The following is a 15,482-nucleotide window of genomic DNA, read 5'->3' as shown; positions in this document are numbered from 1 at the left end:
TTGTTTTATGTTTATCTTCTGTGTTTTTTAAATAAACATAATTTGTATATATGCCTTGAAATAATGATTTCTGACTTTCACTCGCAGGCCCAATTTTTAAAATAAAAAATGACCCGAAATGACACTGATAAGAGTGTGAGTAGGCGGGCTTTATGAGGAGCACAGCTGAGCACAGAGCTGCTGAGCGGCGGAGATTAAAACTGATCCTGGAGTCTGTCTCAGCGGTCGGACCACTGTTTTTGGAGCTTTTCCAGCTGAAATGATTGCTTCATTTGGCCACCAAGAGTGAAGGACATTTCAAATCATCAGCTGCTATTACTTATTGTTAATTTCGTCGCGGCGGCGGTGAAAATAAGTCCATAAAACACAGGTGGGTGGGTTCAGTTACTAAAACTACGACGAGGATTAATGGCAGCTGCACCAGCCAATAGCAGCGCTTATTGTTGTGATTGAGTTGTAATCTAGTCAATCGTTAGTGAGCAAGGGCAGGACTTGTGCGGCAATCTAACGTGATGAGGGATGTCGATTAGGCGTTACTTCGAAACCATCAACAGAACAAAAATCTCTATAGAAATTGGTTGAACCCTAAGTTTAGGGTCATTTTTGACCCACAGTCAAATTAGTAGCTGTAATTTAGTTTGATATTCAGTTAATAACATATGATCGGATGCACGTCAAAGCACGTATGTAATGATGAGCAATATGTGCAAATTTAAACAAAGCAGCTAAAGGCCAGTGAATAAAGAAGAATTTCTATTCACAGAGTGAATACAAATAGATCACTGTGATTGGTCTCGATGCAAAAAAAAGCTGCAGGTGTACCTTAGTTCAACTAAGTGACTCAGTGGAAAATGCTGGAGTTGCATCAAGCTGTGTCAGTATTTACAGGCAACACAAGACTTAAGTGCAGCAGAGACACAGTCAGGGATTTATTTTAGAAGAGCGAAATGACAGCACTGAATGATTAATATCTGGAGTACAATTCATAGTTCTGAATTATCAATGGCATAAGGAACCACGGCTAATATCTAGGCTAAATTGTCTGTTTACTATAACAGATAGAGCTGAATTATTTTCCGAATTCAGAACGTACGACTAATCTAGAGAGAGAGAGAGAGTTGCAGGCAAAAGTTTGGGTGCCCCGACCAGATAACGTTTTGTTGATTGTTCTAAGTGAAAATATGTGCACATCTATTCTCTTTGTAGAGAATGTGGACATATTTTCGCCTAGTAAATTCAGCACATTTGAACGCACAATTACTATTCTGTTTATTTGCTGAACAACGATGTCTGTGTAAGTTTCCCTGAATGAAGCATTTCCACATCAAACTACTATGAAAGCTTTTCTTTACATCTCAGACCTTTTAATTATGTAGATTTTTGTTTTTAAATTGGTGGAGTAACCCTTCAATATATTGGGTGAATTATTACATAATAAATGTGCCTGTTTTTATAGAATGGTAAATATTGTCATTGAAAATGTCAGTGCCAGATGTTCCCTCTAGAGGGTGTGTTAACTTTAGTTAGTTTAGTTTAGTTTAGTTTAATAGTCAGCTGACTTGTCATTAAGTGTAAATTATGTTTCTCTTATGCTTTCCTGAACTTTTCCTAGTCAAACCAGCCACACTGTACCAGCCTGTTCATTTTTAGGTGAGAGAATGTTGTGGAGTGAGTTCAATGGCATTTTACTGACTCAGGACAGAGTGAACTCACTCACTCACTCACTCACTCACTCACTCACTCACTCACTCACTCACTCACTCACTCACTCACTCACTCACTCACTCACACTGCATGCAAGACAGTTGAGAACATGTGAGAAGTTCTTTCACAGTGCTGTGTCTGACTTTGCAGTACAGTAAGTCAGCTAGGAACAGTTCAGAAAAGCCATTAGCAGAGGAGGGGGGGGCTGTCGGGTTTTTAGAAAAGAGGTCCCTCTACGGAATTCAGATAGTGGCTGATAAAGTCTTAATGCGTATCACTAAGAGGGGATTAGTGCCGCTGCGCTGAAGTCGGGCTTTAGTCCCCATCACTGGGAGACAAAAATGTTAGCTTCACACTGACATTAACAGGACGATCCAAGGATTTAGCCTTATTGCTGAGCTGTCTGATGAGGGAAGGTTTAGCTGGCTATAAATGGAAGCACTAATATGTAGAGATAAATACATCATTCCCATTTTTGTTTTATATGAGCAGTAGGCAGAAGTAGGCATAAAGTTATCAGGGCAAGAGATTATACGCTGTGCTGAAACACTAAAGTAATGGCTTTAGGCCACTAAAAAGCAGGTCAGGAGTTTTTCTGTTTCATGACTGTTTGAATAGAGGTAGCAGCCGTGTGGGGACTTATAATGGGGTTATGCAGTTCCCTTGCTGTTCTGCCCCATACAAATGATGCATCCAGATTTTTTTTTTTTTAAATAGTCAAGAGACAGATTGGGTGCAGCGCTTCATAAATAAAGCCTTTTGTGTAGAGCATGAAAGGCAAGGCAGAGTAAAATAATATCCAACATTTCCTTTTTTTTTTTTTTTTTTTTTAAATTACTGATTTCCATACTGTATCAGTTGGTCTTCTCAGTGAAACAATAAGGAAACAATCAGTGAAACAATAAGCATGCTTCTTCCAAAATCTAGAGTGCTGATTGGCTATCGAAATTACATTCCACATACACTTCTTGAGTAGTCTGCAATCCACTGCAGTCAGTCAGCTTTTGTCAAGGAAGTCAAATTATTATTATTATTATTATTATTATTATTATTATTATTATTAGTAGTAGTAGTAGTAGTAGTAGTAGTAGTAGTAGTAGTAGTTTAATTGGTATTGAAACATTGTTAACAGTGCTCCAGTGTACACCTTAAATCTCTGACCAATAATTCTCAATAAGTCAATTCATAATTACAGTACATTAGGATAAGGGGTGTGATGATGCACTTGTCCCACAATTTAGGATACTGGGTTTGAGATTCAGTATTCTCACAATTGATTGAACACAATTTGCATGAAGGGAATAGGGACACGAACAAATTCTTTTGACTTTCTGACTGGTTATCATTATTAGTCTGTGATTTAATCGTTAATAGACAAAACCTAAAATCTTGGACACATACTTTCTTATATTTACCACAAATTACTTTCCCAAGCTAACAAACATATGTCGTCTGACTGGGGCTAACTTGACGTTCAAGTTCCTTTCTTGTTTGTTATGGGACTAACTACGTAGGCTAACCAATAGCTCTTCTGTAGGCTGTAACTTAAGAAATACCAACATATTCACCTGAGCAGGGATAACTCTTCAACTCCAGCCAGTCATGGTCAACTCTTGGCCAGTGACAAGTTCCTTTGTGCATACAGCTTTGTGCATAGAGTCCTCAAGTTGAATAAAAAAAAAATCTTACCATTCCAATAGCAGTTGTTTATCGGAAGTTAATTTAACTTTGTAACCTAAAGAACTGATTAAAAATAAATAAATAATGAATACATTAATGTTCAATCATTCAATAATTAACATCCCTAGAAAAAATTAACTATATCATTTATCATATATAGACAATATCCTCTATATTGTTGCACAACTTAATAATGAGACCAGAGCTGGGAGGCAGAGGGAGTGCTGGAATGATCTGTTAATTTTTGCTAATTGTTTGTAAACTTCAAACAAAGCATTAATTAGCATAATTAATAGAAAATCTATTATCCACAATGCAGATTGACAGCTGTCCAAAGTTGAAAAGTTTTTTTTAAGCAAATATCTGCCGATACTTATGATTCTGAAATAATTGCATTCCTAAATATTTTGATATCATTCAGCATTATTTAAAAAAATACCCTGAATATGACTGGAGGAACTAGCTGAATAGAGACCATAAAATTATGCAAAAATATTTTTTTATCATAATCTGAAGATATTATTTTGACCAAAAAGTGAGCATAAATTATTATTATTATTAATATTATTATTATCATCTCTTATAATTGGTTCAAACTTTCCAAAATCAATGTAGTTGAATCTCCACCTGCAGTGTGATTAAGCTCCTGTTGCACATGCACAGAGTGGTGTTAAAATGTCTTGTGCTGTTGTGCTGTTTCTACAGGACTGCAGATGGGTCAGGGATTGTGGAGGGTGGTGAGGAACCAGCAGCTGCAGCAGGAGTACAGCGAGCAGTGCTTCCTCCAGCGCGAGCGCCGACGCAGGATGGGCCCGTTGCTGGCCGAGCCACAGCCACAATCGCGTCGGACACCACAATGCCAGGTTCCCGGCTCAGACATCGGCCAGCTGCTGCGTGCCCGCAAGGGCAAAGAGCAACAAGGCTTCATAGACCTGGAGATGCTGCCGCCCGAGCTCAGCATCACCATCCTGTCATACCTGAACGCCACTGACCTTTGTCTGGCTTCCTGTGTGTGGCAGGACCTTGGCAACGATGAATACCTGTGGCAGGGGTCAGACAAAGTTTACCTTTTTGGAATATGATAAAATTGCTATGTGTGTAATACATTTTCGATTTATCAGATTTGTCAGAAAATTTTAACTACTTAAAAGATTAGTTTGGTGAAAAATCACATTCAAATAATTTTTCACTTTGCTCAAGTATAATTGATCAGCCAAGACACGTTTGATGGCTGAAATTTACTTCTTTAGTTATGCACTGAAGCTGTGTAGCTAACAAGTAATGGACGCTTATGTCCCACCAATTGGCATGGAGCTAACTCTTTGTCTAAATCATCATGTGTGCCACTGTCTGACACTGAATGATATACTGTTATCTATAAAAAATAGATTTTTTGATGTAGTCTCAGTGTCTGACCTCTATTATACATCCAGCTGACCGCAACTATCAGGACTTTTGTCAGGTACATACTGTTTGGTTATACAACACGAAAAAAACAGCAGATATAGTTGCAGGATTGGCAAGAAATTGAAAATGTGAATTTCAGAGCATCACATCTTCACAAGTAACTCAAGAACTTTCTTTGAAGCATTTTGTAGGTGAAAAGCAAGATATTTTCCAGTGTACAAAGTTTTTTACCCCACGGTTGTGGTTTTGTTGTAGCACTGTTTTAAAGCTCATCTGCCCCTATGCGTCACACAAAAACATTGGTCTGTGATTTGTCATTTTGAAAGTCAGTCAAATCGTCCTTTCTTGTCAAGATTGGCTACACAATAATGAAAAAACTCAGTATATCAAGTGTAATGTTCCAAGTTATAGAATGACCTATAACCCCTTTTTCTTCACACATTAATACAGCGTCAAACTTTCTCTCAACTCTTCAAGTTCCCTTTGTTATTATATTTGTTCCTGGGGGCCATAATGAGTAAAATGAGAAATAGGCCAAGTTGCTAAGTTGTTTTGCACTTTGTATGAGTGTTACGAGCTGATTTGTTCTTTGTGCTCAACCGTTATTTTAAATCTGTTTTGTCCTACTAGAGTAAAAATGGAAACACTCTCAAAGTAAGAATCTGTGCAAACACTGCATGGTGCAGCAAACAGAATGTCTTTGTGATATTTCTTGCACATGGCACACGTCCAGAAACACACTGGCTTTGTGTTTCGCCACAGTGCAGACACTGCACTGATTAGCATAGGAGTGACTGCAATTTATCACAGTTATTGAAACTGGTATACCTCCCAACTTATTTAGCAGTTCCTAAATAAATCTTCAGTTTAAGGGCTTAACCAAAATTAACATAGTAAATAATGAACATTAAAAATATAAAGAAGAGTATTAATTCTTGTTAGCATTTTTGATAACATGGCTATCAATGTATGAATTCATTAGTCGTATTGCTAAAGTCCCTGAGTCAGTTTTCAGTGATTGTTCCTCTCTAGTAGTAGATGTTTTTAGTAGTATTGAATGACATTTTCTACAGTATTATAGAATACATCTTTTCAATGTGGAAACGTTGACACCTTGAAAGCATTCTGATCTATTTCCTCAATTTTAGTTCAATGCTTTGATGACATCCAGAAGTAGTTTTTTTTTTTTTTCCTTCCTTTTCTTCTCTGTCTAAAACACTGAGGCCTGTGTTGTGTTTCTAAACACTGTCTCTCTGTGACCTCCAGGCTGTGCAAGTCCACTTGGGGTCACTGTTCCATATACAACAGGAGGCTTCCTCCTGGTTTCTCCTACAGAAAGCTCTACATGCAACTAGATGAAGGAAGTCTGACATTCAACGCTAACCCTCAGGAGGTGAAAAGAGCTAATAGCTCCTTTCTCACGCTCACACACACTACTGCTGTTTTATGCTAGGCTAAGCGGCTGGATGTAGACACTGCTGTGTTTTGGTTAATGATGCGGGAGTAGTGGGACTCGCATGTGCTTTATAGTGTTTTTGTCTGTCTCATTAGCTGCATTATCACAGCTTTAGGCTTCCACTTAAAAGACATATGATAGCTGTGCTGTGGCTCGGATTGCTTTGTCTGGCACTAAATCTCTCTCTCTCTCTCTCTCTCTCTCTCTCTCTCTCTCTCTCTCTCTCTCTCTCTCTCTCTCTCTCTCTCTCTCTCTCTCTCTCTCTCTCTCTCTGTGTGTGTGTGTCTGTCTCTCTCTGTGTGTCTGTCTCTCTGTGCAGGGTATCACTTACCTCATGTCCAAAGCCATTCTTGTGGACCACCCGAAGGAAATTGCCAAGTTCATATTCTACACCAGAATGCTGAATTGGAAGATGCTGCGGATTTACCTTGATGAACGGTTTGTTACACTTTTAGACATTTGAAAGTGGAAGGTCATGTTTTCTGCTTTTCCATGAGCTCCTACTGCAGATTTCAGCACAAAGATTATTTTTCATTTGATAGATGCATCACACATTTGTAACATTTTTTTGGGAAATTATTTTGATTTTTAATTTGGTACTAGTAGCTATATTTCCTGCTTACATTTCTTGTAGCTACATTTCCTGCTTAAAAATGCATAAAAAACAGTTTACATTTTAACAGCAGCTGGTTTCTCTCTAATTGACTTTTCGTGACAGATGTGCTTCACGCAATGATGTCATTCACTGTCAATTTTGGGTTATCATGTCTCTGAAGGCTGTAGTCTTTTCTGGACATTTCTCTCTGTAAGAGCTGAAAAATTGCAGCTACAACTGTCCAGCCTGCTGTCTGTGTTTGTTTGTGTTTGCTGTAAGAGCCATGTGAGGGGGGAAAATATGCCACAACCCAAAATCTATGCATAATTGCATTCTTTTTCTCGAAAAAAGTTTAGATTTCCAGTTCAGATTTTTGCATATCATTAAAATAAAAAAACCACATTCTCTTTCCATAGCCTGTGTTGGCAGACATTTTAAAGTGTTTGCAGAAAAATCTAATGGATGGAAATATGAACTATACAGTGTAATTTTTTTTTTCCCAGGGGTTGTTTAGTAAAGGCATTGGGTCACTATTTTTTTCCCTAATGGAACCATAAACACCAACAGCCATTTGAATGTATAAATACTTCTTTGTATGATATGTTTTTTCTCTATCATGGAAAGTCCAGCTATATACGGTTCTTTGAAAAGTAAATTTTAAAAATGGTTCTGTGTAGCATAAAAAAGGGATCCACTATTGTTACTAGTCAAAGAACCCTTTTTGAATAGTATAGAGAACCCTTTGTTGTTATCAGTGTAGCTACTGAAATTAGATTAGGGAGAAGTGGTATAATTAGCCCAATGACCATCCTCTACTAGCTTTTATTTTATTATTTATTGGTCAAAATCAAGTCATTTTTATATAGCACATTAAAAAAAGAATAATAGAACAAAAGAGCACTTATGCAACAAAGAAAAAACACAAATCAGTGTTTTGAATAAAGTATTTCTATAGTATAGTTACAGTTATTAGCTAATACTATATTAATAATGTTTTTCTTCTGCCAATGGTCTTTTAAACCCTAAAGACGAGATGTACTTGACGAGCTGGTCACACTACATAACTTCAGTAACCAGTTCCTGCCCAATGCGCTGAGAGACTTCTTCAGACACATTCACGCCCCAGAGGAGCGAGGGGAGTACCTGGAGACCCTCATTACCAAGTTCTCCCACCGATTCTGCGCCTGCAACCCTACGCTGGTCAGGGACGTGGGCCTGACTCCAGGTGAGTGCTGAGGAAAACTGCTACTGCATTGGTTATGCAATGTTGGAAGTGATTATAATGGATTATTATAATATTCATATGCAAATTATTTGAACTTGTCTAGATTCCACTATTTAAATACTTCCTCCAGGCACCTTTGTATCTAATGTTTGGTTTTGTTCAAATAATACCGAATTGTGCCAAAATCATTTGAAATTCAAGATTTCATGATGCTCTGAATTGTTTCCTAAAGAATCAGAATCAAATACACTAATTGTGAGGTTAGAACCAAGTCCAGATACTTCTCAGCAGACCTGTTTTCACTGGGCTTGTTGCTGCCTTCAAATCTCTTTTGGATGATGCTACTTCACAACTGTGATATCACCAAGTTTTTGCAGTTTTGTTTTTTTTTTTTTTTTTTTTGTGCCCAGCTACTCTGAACGTCTTGTTAGGGTTGTTCCTGGAGGGCATGCTTCTATCACAGGAGCACATTTTCATTGGATTGCAGTTTGTCATTTCTCTTTTAAATGGCCTGTAGAGAGAATTGTTTGGTCAGACTTATTTAGATCACTGGCTGACATTAGCTGATGAGCTAGCCAGAGAAATAAAGAATCACCTGGAATTGTCCACTGAAACCATCCTTTTTTCCCCGTCATGATGAAAGGGTAAAGGTCAGTAACAAGTCGTAAACTCTGGAATCATAATGCTTTCCACTTGTAATTATGACTTTTATGTCGTCAACTGTATTTATAATAATTCTGATGGCACATGAAGGCAGCGTAAACTGCAGGCCTGTTGCAGAAAGACAGATTTCCATCCACAGTGTGTAATCAGTGTGGTTTGAGCAGCTGGTAGTGGCTGCAGTGCTGTGAGACTGCTGGTGGTACTAACACTGTCACTGGCCGCCAAATCCACACTTAAGCCCAGAGGCTTAAAGTGTTAGCAGAGCAGGGCGGCGCTCCAGCCAGCTGAGAGCAGGACACTGCAGGAGCATCTGACCCAGTGCCTTCTGCTCCCTGCCCCGAGTCTACAGTGATGTATAATGAACGGGCAAGCTGCATGTATTCATACTGTGGCCCTTGTTGCCTTACCCAACAAATATGGTTGCATAGACATAAAAATACAGTGTTTCTCATTCTGAACTGATTTTCAAAATATTTGTCATCTGAATGGAATTTAAAGCTTTCATGGGAAAAAAATCAAGGTCCCACATTTGGATAATCTCCTATACATTATATACAGATGTTCAAATTGTTAGTAAACTATATCTAAGTAATTTGATGGCTGAGATGTAAACAAAGTCATTCAAAATGGTTTGATGTAAAATATACCATTCTAGAAAATGTACATACTCTTTACAGTACACTAGGTTTCTTTACAGTGGTGGTGACAGAAACCAGGTGTTGCTGTGTCTACACTGTATATATCCATTTTATGTACTGTCCACCATGTAAAACCACCAGTGAACCTGTACATGCCTTTCTGTGTAATGGTGATGCAGGTAAAACAGTGGAACATCTGAAAAAATCTTTTGAAAAATTTCTTTTGAAACTGTTTTGCCTTTACAATGGCCTGCATATGTCTCCCCATGAATGGATTTGAAAATAGGTTTTAGGTCAAAAGCTTATTGTAAAACTATTGTAAAGCAATATCTCAGGCATCTGGCAGCATATTTGCAGCCAAAAAAAGTATTTAGAATTTTTGCAAAATCTGTGGAATTTGTGAATTGAGAAAGATTAGAACCAGGTCTAGGTTTAGGAGGAGTATAAAGGTAAGCTGTATAGGTGTTTAGTTAAATACAATTTAAATGCAAGTTAAGCATCTACTGTAGGCTCTTCAAACAAAGTGTTAACAAAATCAAATTTGCACACGTTTCCACACAGAGTAAAGGCCTGCAGGAACGTATGTGATGTGATGCTGTTTGACATGGTAGGCGATATGGCAAAAATATAATTTTGCAGTGCTACAAATAATTTTCTTGATAATTGAAATGTTACATTTATTTTTTTTAGACATCTGATTAGCTGGGACACAGAAAAAGGAGCCAGTAGAGCTAGTATCCATGATATGTTCAGAAAACCAGATTTGATTTTGATATAATTTGTCATTATAATGAAAATTGCTATGTTTCCCAGCACTATTATGAATTTAATGTACAATTAATTTATTGTATTATAACATGGAGGAAAAAATGAGTGCAAGAGTGGCCTGTGCAAAAGTGATTTATAAGCATTTTATATATTTTTGCCCTTTTATTTTTTTTAATGTTCAACTCAAATGTATGCTAATAAATACAAATTGTGCAGCAAATTAGCAGACAATTTGAAATGTGTTCCCTGTAAATAATGTGTTGACTTATGTATAGTGTTTCTTTGAAAATCAATAAAATAGGTAATTTGACTGGAGGAACTTTTGCACATGATAGTGGCTAAAAATAGCAGCAATAAATATTGGGCCAATATGTCTTTTATTTGAACAATGAACATTTAGATCTGTTTTTTATTTTTTTTTATATAATACATGGCGGAGACATAAATGAGTGATGTTTACATCAGCATTTTGTTTACATCTTAAAGATGGTACTATGCAGTAAAAATGATAAACTATGCAGACATTTTGAAAAATCTGTGGAATTCCTCTTTAAGTTAGACGAGTACCCATTAAAATCATTTGAGTAAGCAGTCTGTAATGGAGATTCTCACAAACAACCCAAAACCCTGTGTGTTTTACAGATGCAGTGTACGTGCTGTGCTACTCGCTCATCCTGCTGTCCATCGACCTCAGCAGTCCGCATGTGAAGAACAAGATGTCCAAGCGAGAGTTCATCCGCAACACCCGCAGGGCAGCGCAGAACATCAGTGAGGATTTTGTGGGTCACCTCTACGACAACATCTATCTGATAGGCCATGTGGCTGCCTAACCTGACTGCACGCGTGCAGGCTGGCCTTGCTTGGGAGACACAGCAGGCCAATAAAACACTCAGCCATGGCACTGATACGCATTCTGCTCTATGGCAAAAGCAGGGGGTCAGAGGGTGGCCAGTCATCTTAACACTGTGTTTTAGAAGTGGTTATTAGGATGTGCAGTGCAGCGCCTTACAGTAGCGGAGTTTTAGGGAAAGCCAGATGACGACGACAACAACAACAACAAAAAAAATAAAAAACATGGGATGCTGTAAGCAGCCTAAAGCTTACCGAGAAAGGTAGCAACACGGTTAACCCCTTAAACTGCAGGCTTATTGTTCAGTTATTAAAGGAAAACTTCTGAATTTTTTTTAACCTGATCTCAGTCTGCTGCTTCTGTTGCATACAATTGATGGACATTAGTTTCCTGTACTTAGAAAAGAACCATAAAGCCTGTTTGCTTATTATAGAAGCCAGTGGGCAGGTTTTTAATTCGACCCATTTCCCATTGTCCTCACAGTCTTGTATAGTATAGTCATGTACTAAAATTTGGCCCCCCAACATGTCATTGGATGGGGGGGATGTTAAAACTTTTACATACAGCTGTGTGTTTCCCTTCTTTTGTAAGTATGGGAGAAATGATCCACCTTTGTCTGCTATTGTCTGTTATTGTATGTGCTGCAGAGGTCATGTTAAAAAATCTTGAGCCTTATTATTCAGAAACTACTTTGAATTATTTAGTGTTTACTATGGAATTAATATGTAAGCGGTGTAGTTACGAGAGTGGGAGGTCCACATACAGGTCCTTGCAGTGTAAGAGGTTAATCGAAACCACCTACAGCTTAACCATGTAGAGCCCTGTAGCTCCACAAAGTGTTCAGTACAGTGGAATCAGTCAAAGCTAAGCGTAACAGCATCATTATGAATTGTAATTCAAATATAGCATAAGCATCCATGTATACTCGAAACGTCCATTTGAGTTAAGTGGTCTGCTTCGTAGCTGTCACGACTATTACATGAATGTTAATGTTTTGTCCGTTTCTGAAGTCTATGTGGGAGGAGGTTGTTTTTTCACTCAACGTCTCCACTCGAGGCTCCTTTTCTTTGTGGTTCTGGATCTCAAAACAGCCATAAAAAAACCAGCCTGTTCTGGATGTGGAAATGTAGTGCTTAGAAAAAAGAGCTTTGCTATAATTATAATGAAGATACACTAACAAATATCCTTAGCTTAGTCTTTAAACAGCTTGTTTCAGCACATACTCAAATACAGTAATAGCATAATATGAGAACTTTAGAGTATAGTGAGTCGTCTGTATAAGAAGCGAGGTGTGGTTTAACCCCTAAAACTCTGTTTCTTTAACTTATGATTTGCTATTCAGTGACTTCCATGAATTATTCATGAAGTACTATTAAGCTAATACAGTTGTGTGCAAAAGTTTTGTTAATTTAAAAATAAATCAAATATGGTGCCTGTGCTCTGCTGTACGACTGTAAAGCCTGAAATAGTAATTTGGAAGTCAGAGGTGTTGGGTCTGATTTTTGTGGGAGCTTTTCGGACCACATCATACGTCGTTAGATTGTAACATTACGCACTCAGCCTTAGAAAGAATGTCTGGCTTGATCTCAAATGCAAAATCAGTATTATACTGATGAAGATGAGGACAATAGCGGATAATAATTCACTTATAGCTTTAGATGTCCTTCGTAGTGTTTTGACCGAGTTCTCTTTGAACAGTCTTTCAGCCCGCTAACAATCGTCAGATTCACCCACTCAGGTAAGGGGAAGGAGGCACAAACAATGTTATAAAACATTTGGCCACATGTTGCGTGCATTTCCTTCATAGAGGTCTCCAAATCACCAAAACGCACAACTTTTGCCTACGACTGTATGTAAGGTGTGTAGCTATGAAAGTGAAGAAGGCTGACTTTTCTTCAGCGTTTCAGGGGTTAAATCTTGGATAATGATGTGAAGATTCATGTGTGTGCATAACTTAAACATTCCCAAGAGGCACAAAATGCCCACTGAAAGTTTTCTTTGTAGGGTCTTTTTTTTTTTTTTTTCCTGCTGCTTATTCCCTGCTTTAGTTTTTCAGTCTGTTTTTCTCTATAGTCTTGTGCGCTGCCTGTTATCATCCCACTACCTGAGTATATACCTGTAGTTGCAGTGTATCTGGCTGCAGGCTGCCTGTATGTGATCTGTTAATTTTTGTTAAAACTCACCCCGCTGCCATCAATGACCAGCCAACCCCTGATCTCTTTCACTGCTTCCACCTGTAGTATGCTCACATGAACAAGACTCTTGTATTGTTTTTGTTTGTTTGTTTGTTTTTGTAGGTTGATCAAGAGAGCACTTTAACCCAAGTTTTTCATTATTATTATTATTATTATTATTATTATTATTATTATTATTATTATTATTCCCTTTTACTCTTGCTATGTTGGTGTGCAGTTAATGCATATCTGAAGGATGTTTTTTCGCCTCTTCATGTCTTTAGGATTTACACAATAGTGCCATTAGCAAGCTACAGTGAGTAAACTGACATGTACAAATGAGTAATGACAATATTCAACAGCTCTGCATACAGTTTAAATGAATATGAATTGTTTTATTTGCACATCATGTACATATTTAAGTATAGAGATTTATATACATAATTTTATTTTTAAATATTTTAGCTAAACTTTTTGATTTGTCTTTTTTTCCTTCCTTATTTGATAAGGTGAATTCTCTTTATGCACTTATGAAATTTTGCCAGGTCACAGTAATATAAGCGTGCAATCTCTAATGTCCACGGTCTTTCTGACATTGCTGTCATACAAAATCAATAATGATGTAATGTAAACAAAGGACAATATGTTGTCTCACATTTTCTATTTCCATCTGCATTTCCATTCTACTGTCGGCCTGAGTCTTCAGAGCGGCAGCCTTTCAGGAAATGTCAAACACTTCAGGGTTCTCCAGTTCTTTGGCCTAATTATTATTAATTCTGATTATAATCAGTGCGCGATTGATTTGTTTAGCTCTGGAGCTATAACAGCAAAAAGGGGACAGTTTGTGCTCAGTTTGGTGTAAAAAAAAAACCAAAAAACAATCTGTCAAAAATAGAGGTTTCTTGTGAGAGCAGATACAATCACGTGCAAACATTTGGGTGCCACTGGTAAAGTCATGTTTAGTTTTTCTGAGGAAAAAGAAGTTAACACATTCTCTACAAGACACACACATATGATTAGTGTTTATTAGCTGTATTGAACATATTGGGGAGAAGAAATAAAACATAAAATGGTCAGCAAAAGTAATAGCAAATGTTAAGCTTAGCAAATAGATAGAAATTTTAGATATGCTATATAGAAGGATGTTAGCTTATTTTCACTTAAACTAAACATGGCATTTGACCAGGAATTTTGAAAATCTGCACAAATCTGCATAATTATACCGTAAAATAAACAGTTAGGTTTGATCAAGCCTCTTTAAGAGTAAATTCACAGAAAAAGACATTAATTGTTTAAGACAGGTTTTTGAATGGCAACACTGGACTAAAAAACTTCTAGATTGTATAAAAAAATAAAACCTTAAAAGCATCGAGTGGTGTCCTGTCTATTTCTTATGGTGAATGTAAGTGTGTGTACTTACAATGTCTGTAAATAGATATCTGGTGGAACAAAACCACGTATCTCCAAAATAATAACTGACATCATCTATTTGCATATTGTTTTATTTGTTTTACTCTCTGTTTTCCCCCGGCCTGCCTCCCACAATTTAAACATGGTGAACATGACAGTTACAGACAAATGGGAAAATTTCAAAGGTTGTTAACCATTTTACATGTGCCATCTTAGTGCTGCAATGCTTTTGAGAAACCCATGACTGACCAGCCAGAGTTGGGCATTAAATGAGTGTTCTTGAAAGACAAAAGTTAATTAATCACAGCAAACATCTGTAACAGTGATATCAGGTCTGATATTCTTACATTTTTCCAAGTTCAGAGGTGTGTAGAGTAAAACACAGGTATACTTCTACACTGATATGAAATTATAATTTGAAAAAGTACAAATCCATCAAAATGTTACTTGAGTACATGTAACTGAGTAAGTGTAGCTAGTTATTGCCCACCTCTGCTGATGTGAAATCTGGCCATCTCATTCATCACTCAGCCACTCACAAAATAGAGCCGTAGACATTTGGACGTCACACACTGAAGGCTGACAGAGAGCAGAAAGCAGCAGCAGTAGTCACAATAAAGATTTAACAGAAAGGATTAAGCTCCATCTTATCAACAGCGCATTGTAAATTATCCTGAACACAGTGCTGAAGATTGGAAACACTGTTTGGCACAGTTTCCATGTTTCCTGCATCCAGAGTTTCTGAGATCAGGACACATTGCACAAAAATGACAACACGTTACATTTTAACACCAGTCTGCCAAACACATGTGAATTTGAAAAACGTCAAGTTTCCTTTGAGAAAACAATATATATTCACACCCTTCCACACTGACATGTTTGGATTCACTAATATCATTCAAATAAAACCAG

The 15,482-nt window shown here is 37.4% G+C and overlaps 1 protein-coding gene across 1 annotated transcript; it reads left to right on the top strand.

Annotated features, from left to right (window-relative positions):
- The first annotated feature begins 128 nt into the window (after positions 1-128).
- Positions 129-14,530, top strand: fbxo8 (F-box protein 8). The gene is made up of 6 exons (XM_017701466.2): positions 129-370; positions 4,090-4,435; positions 6,058-6,184; positions 6,567-6,685; positions 7,871-8,067; positions 10,779-14,530. Exons 2-6 carry the CDS (start codon positions 4,098-4,100, stop codon positions 10,964-10,966), a joined length of 969 nt encoding a protein of 322 aa, XP_017556955.1. The 5' UTR covers positions 129-370; positions 4,090-4,097; the 3' UTR covers positions 10,967-14,530.
- Positions 14,531-15,482: the final 952 nt, after the last annotated feature.

The sequence above is a fragment of the Pygocentrus nattereri genome, chromosome 5 (genome assembly GCF_015220715.1).
Source record: "Pygocentrus nattereri isolate fPygNat1 chromosome 5, fPygNat1.pri, whole genome shotgun sequence".
Taxonomy (NCBI): domain Eukaryota; kingdom Metazoa; phylum Chordata; class Actinopteri; order Characiformes; family Serrasalmidae; genus Pygocentrus; species Pygocentrus nattereri.
Note: the sequence above shows the minus strand (reverse complement) of the source record. Positions and strands in the feature narration are given on the sequence as shown.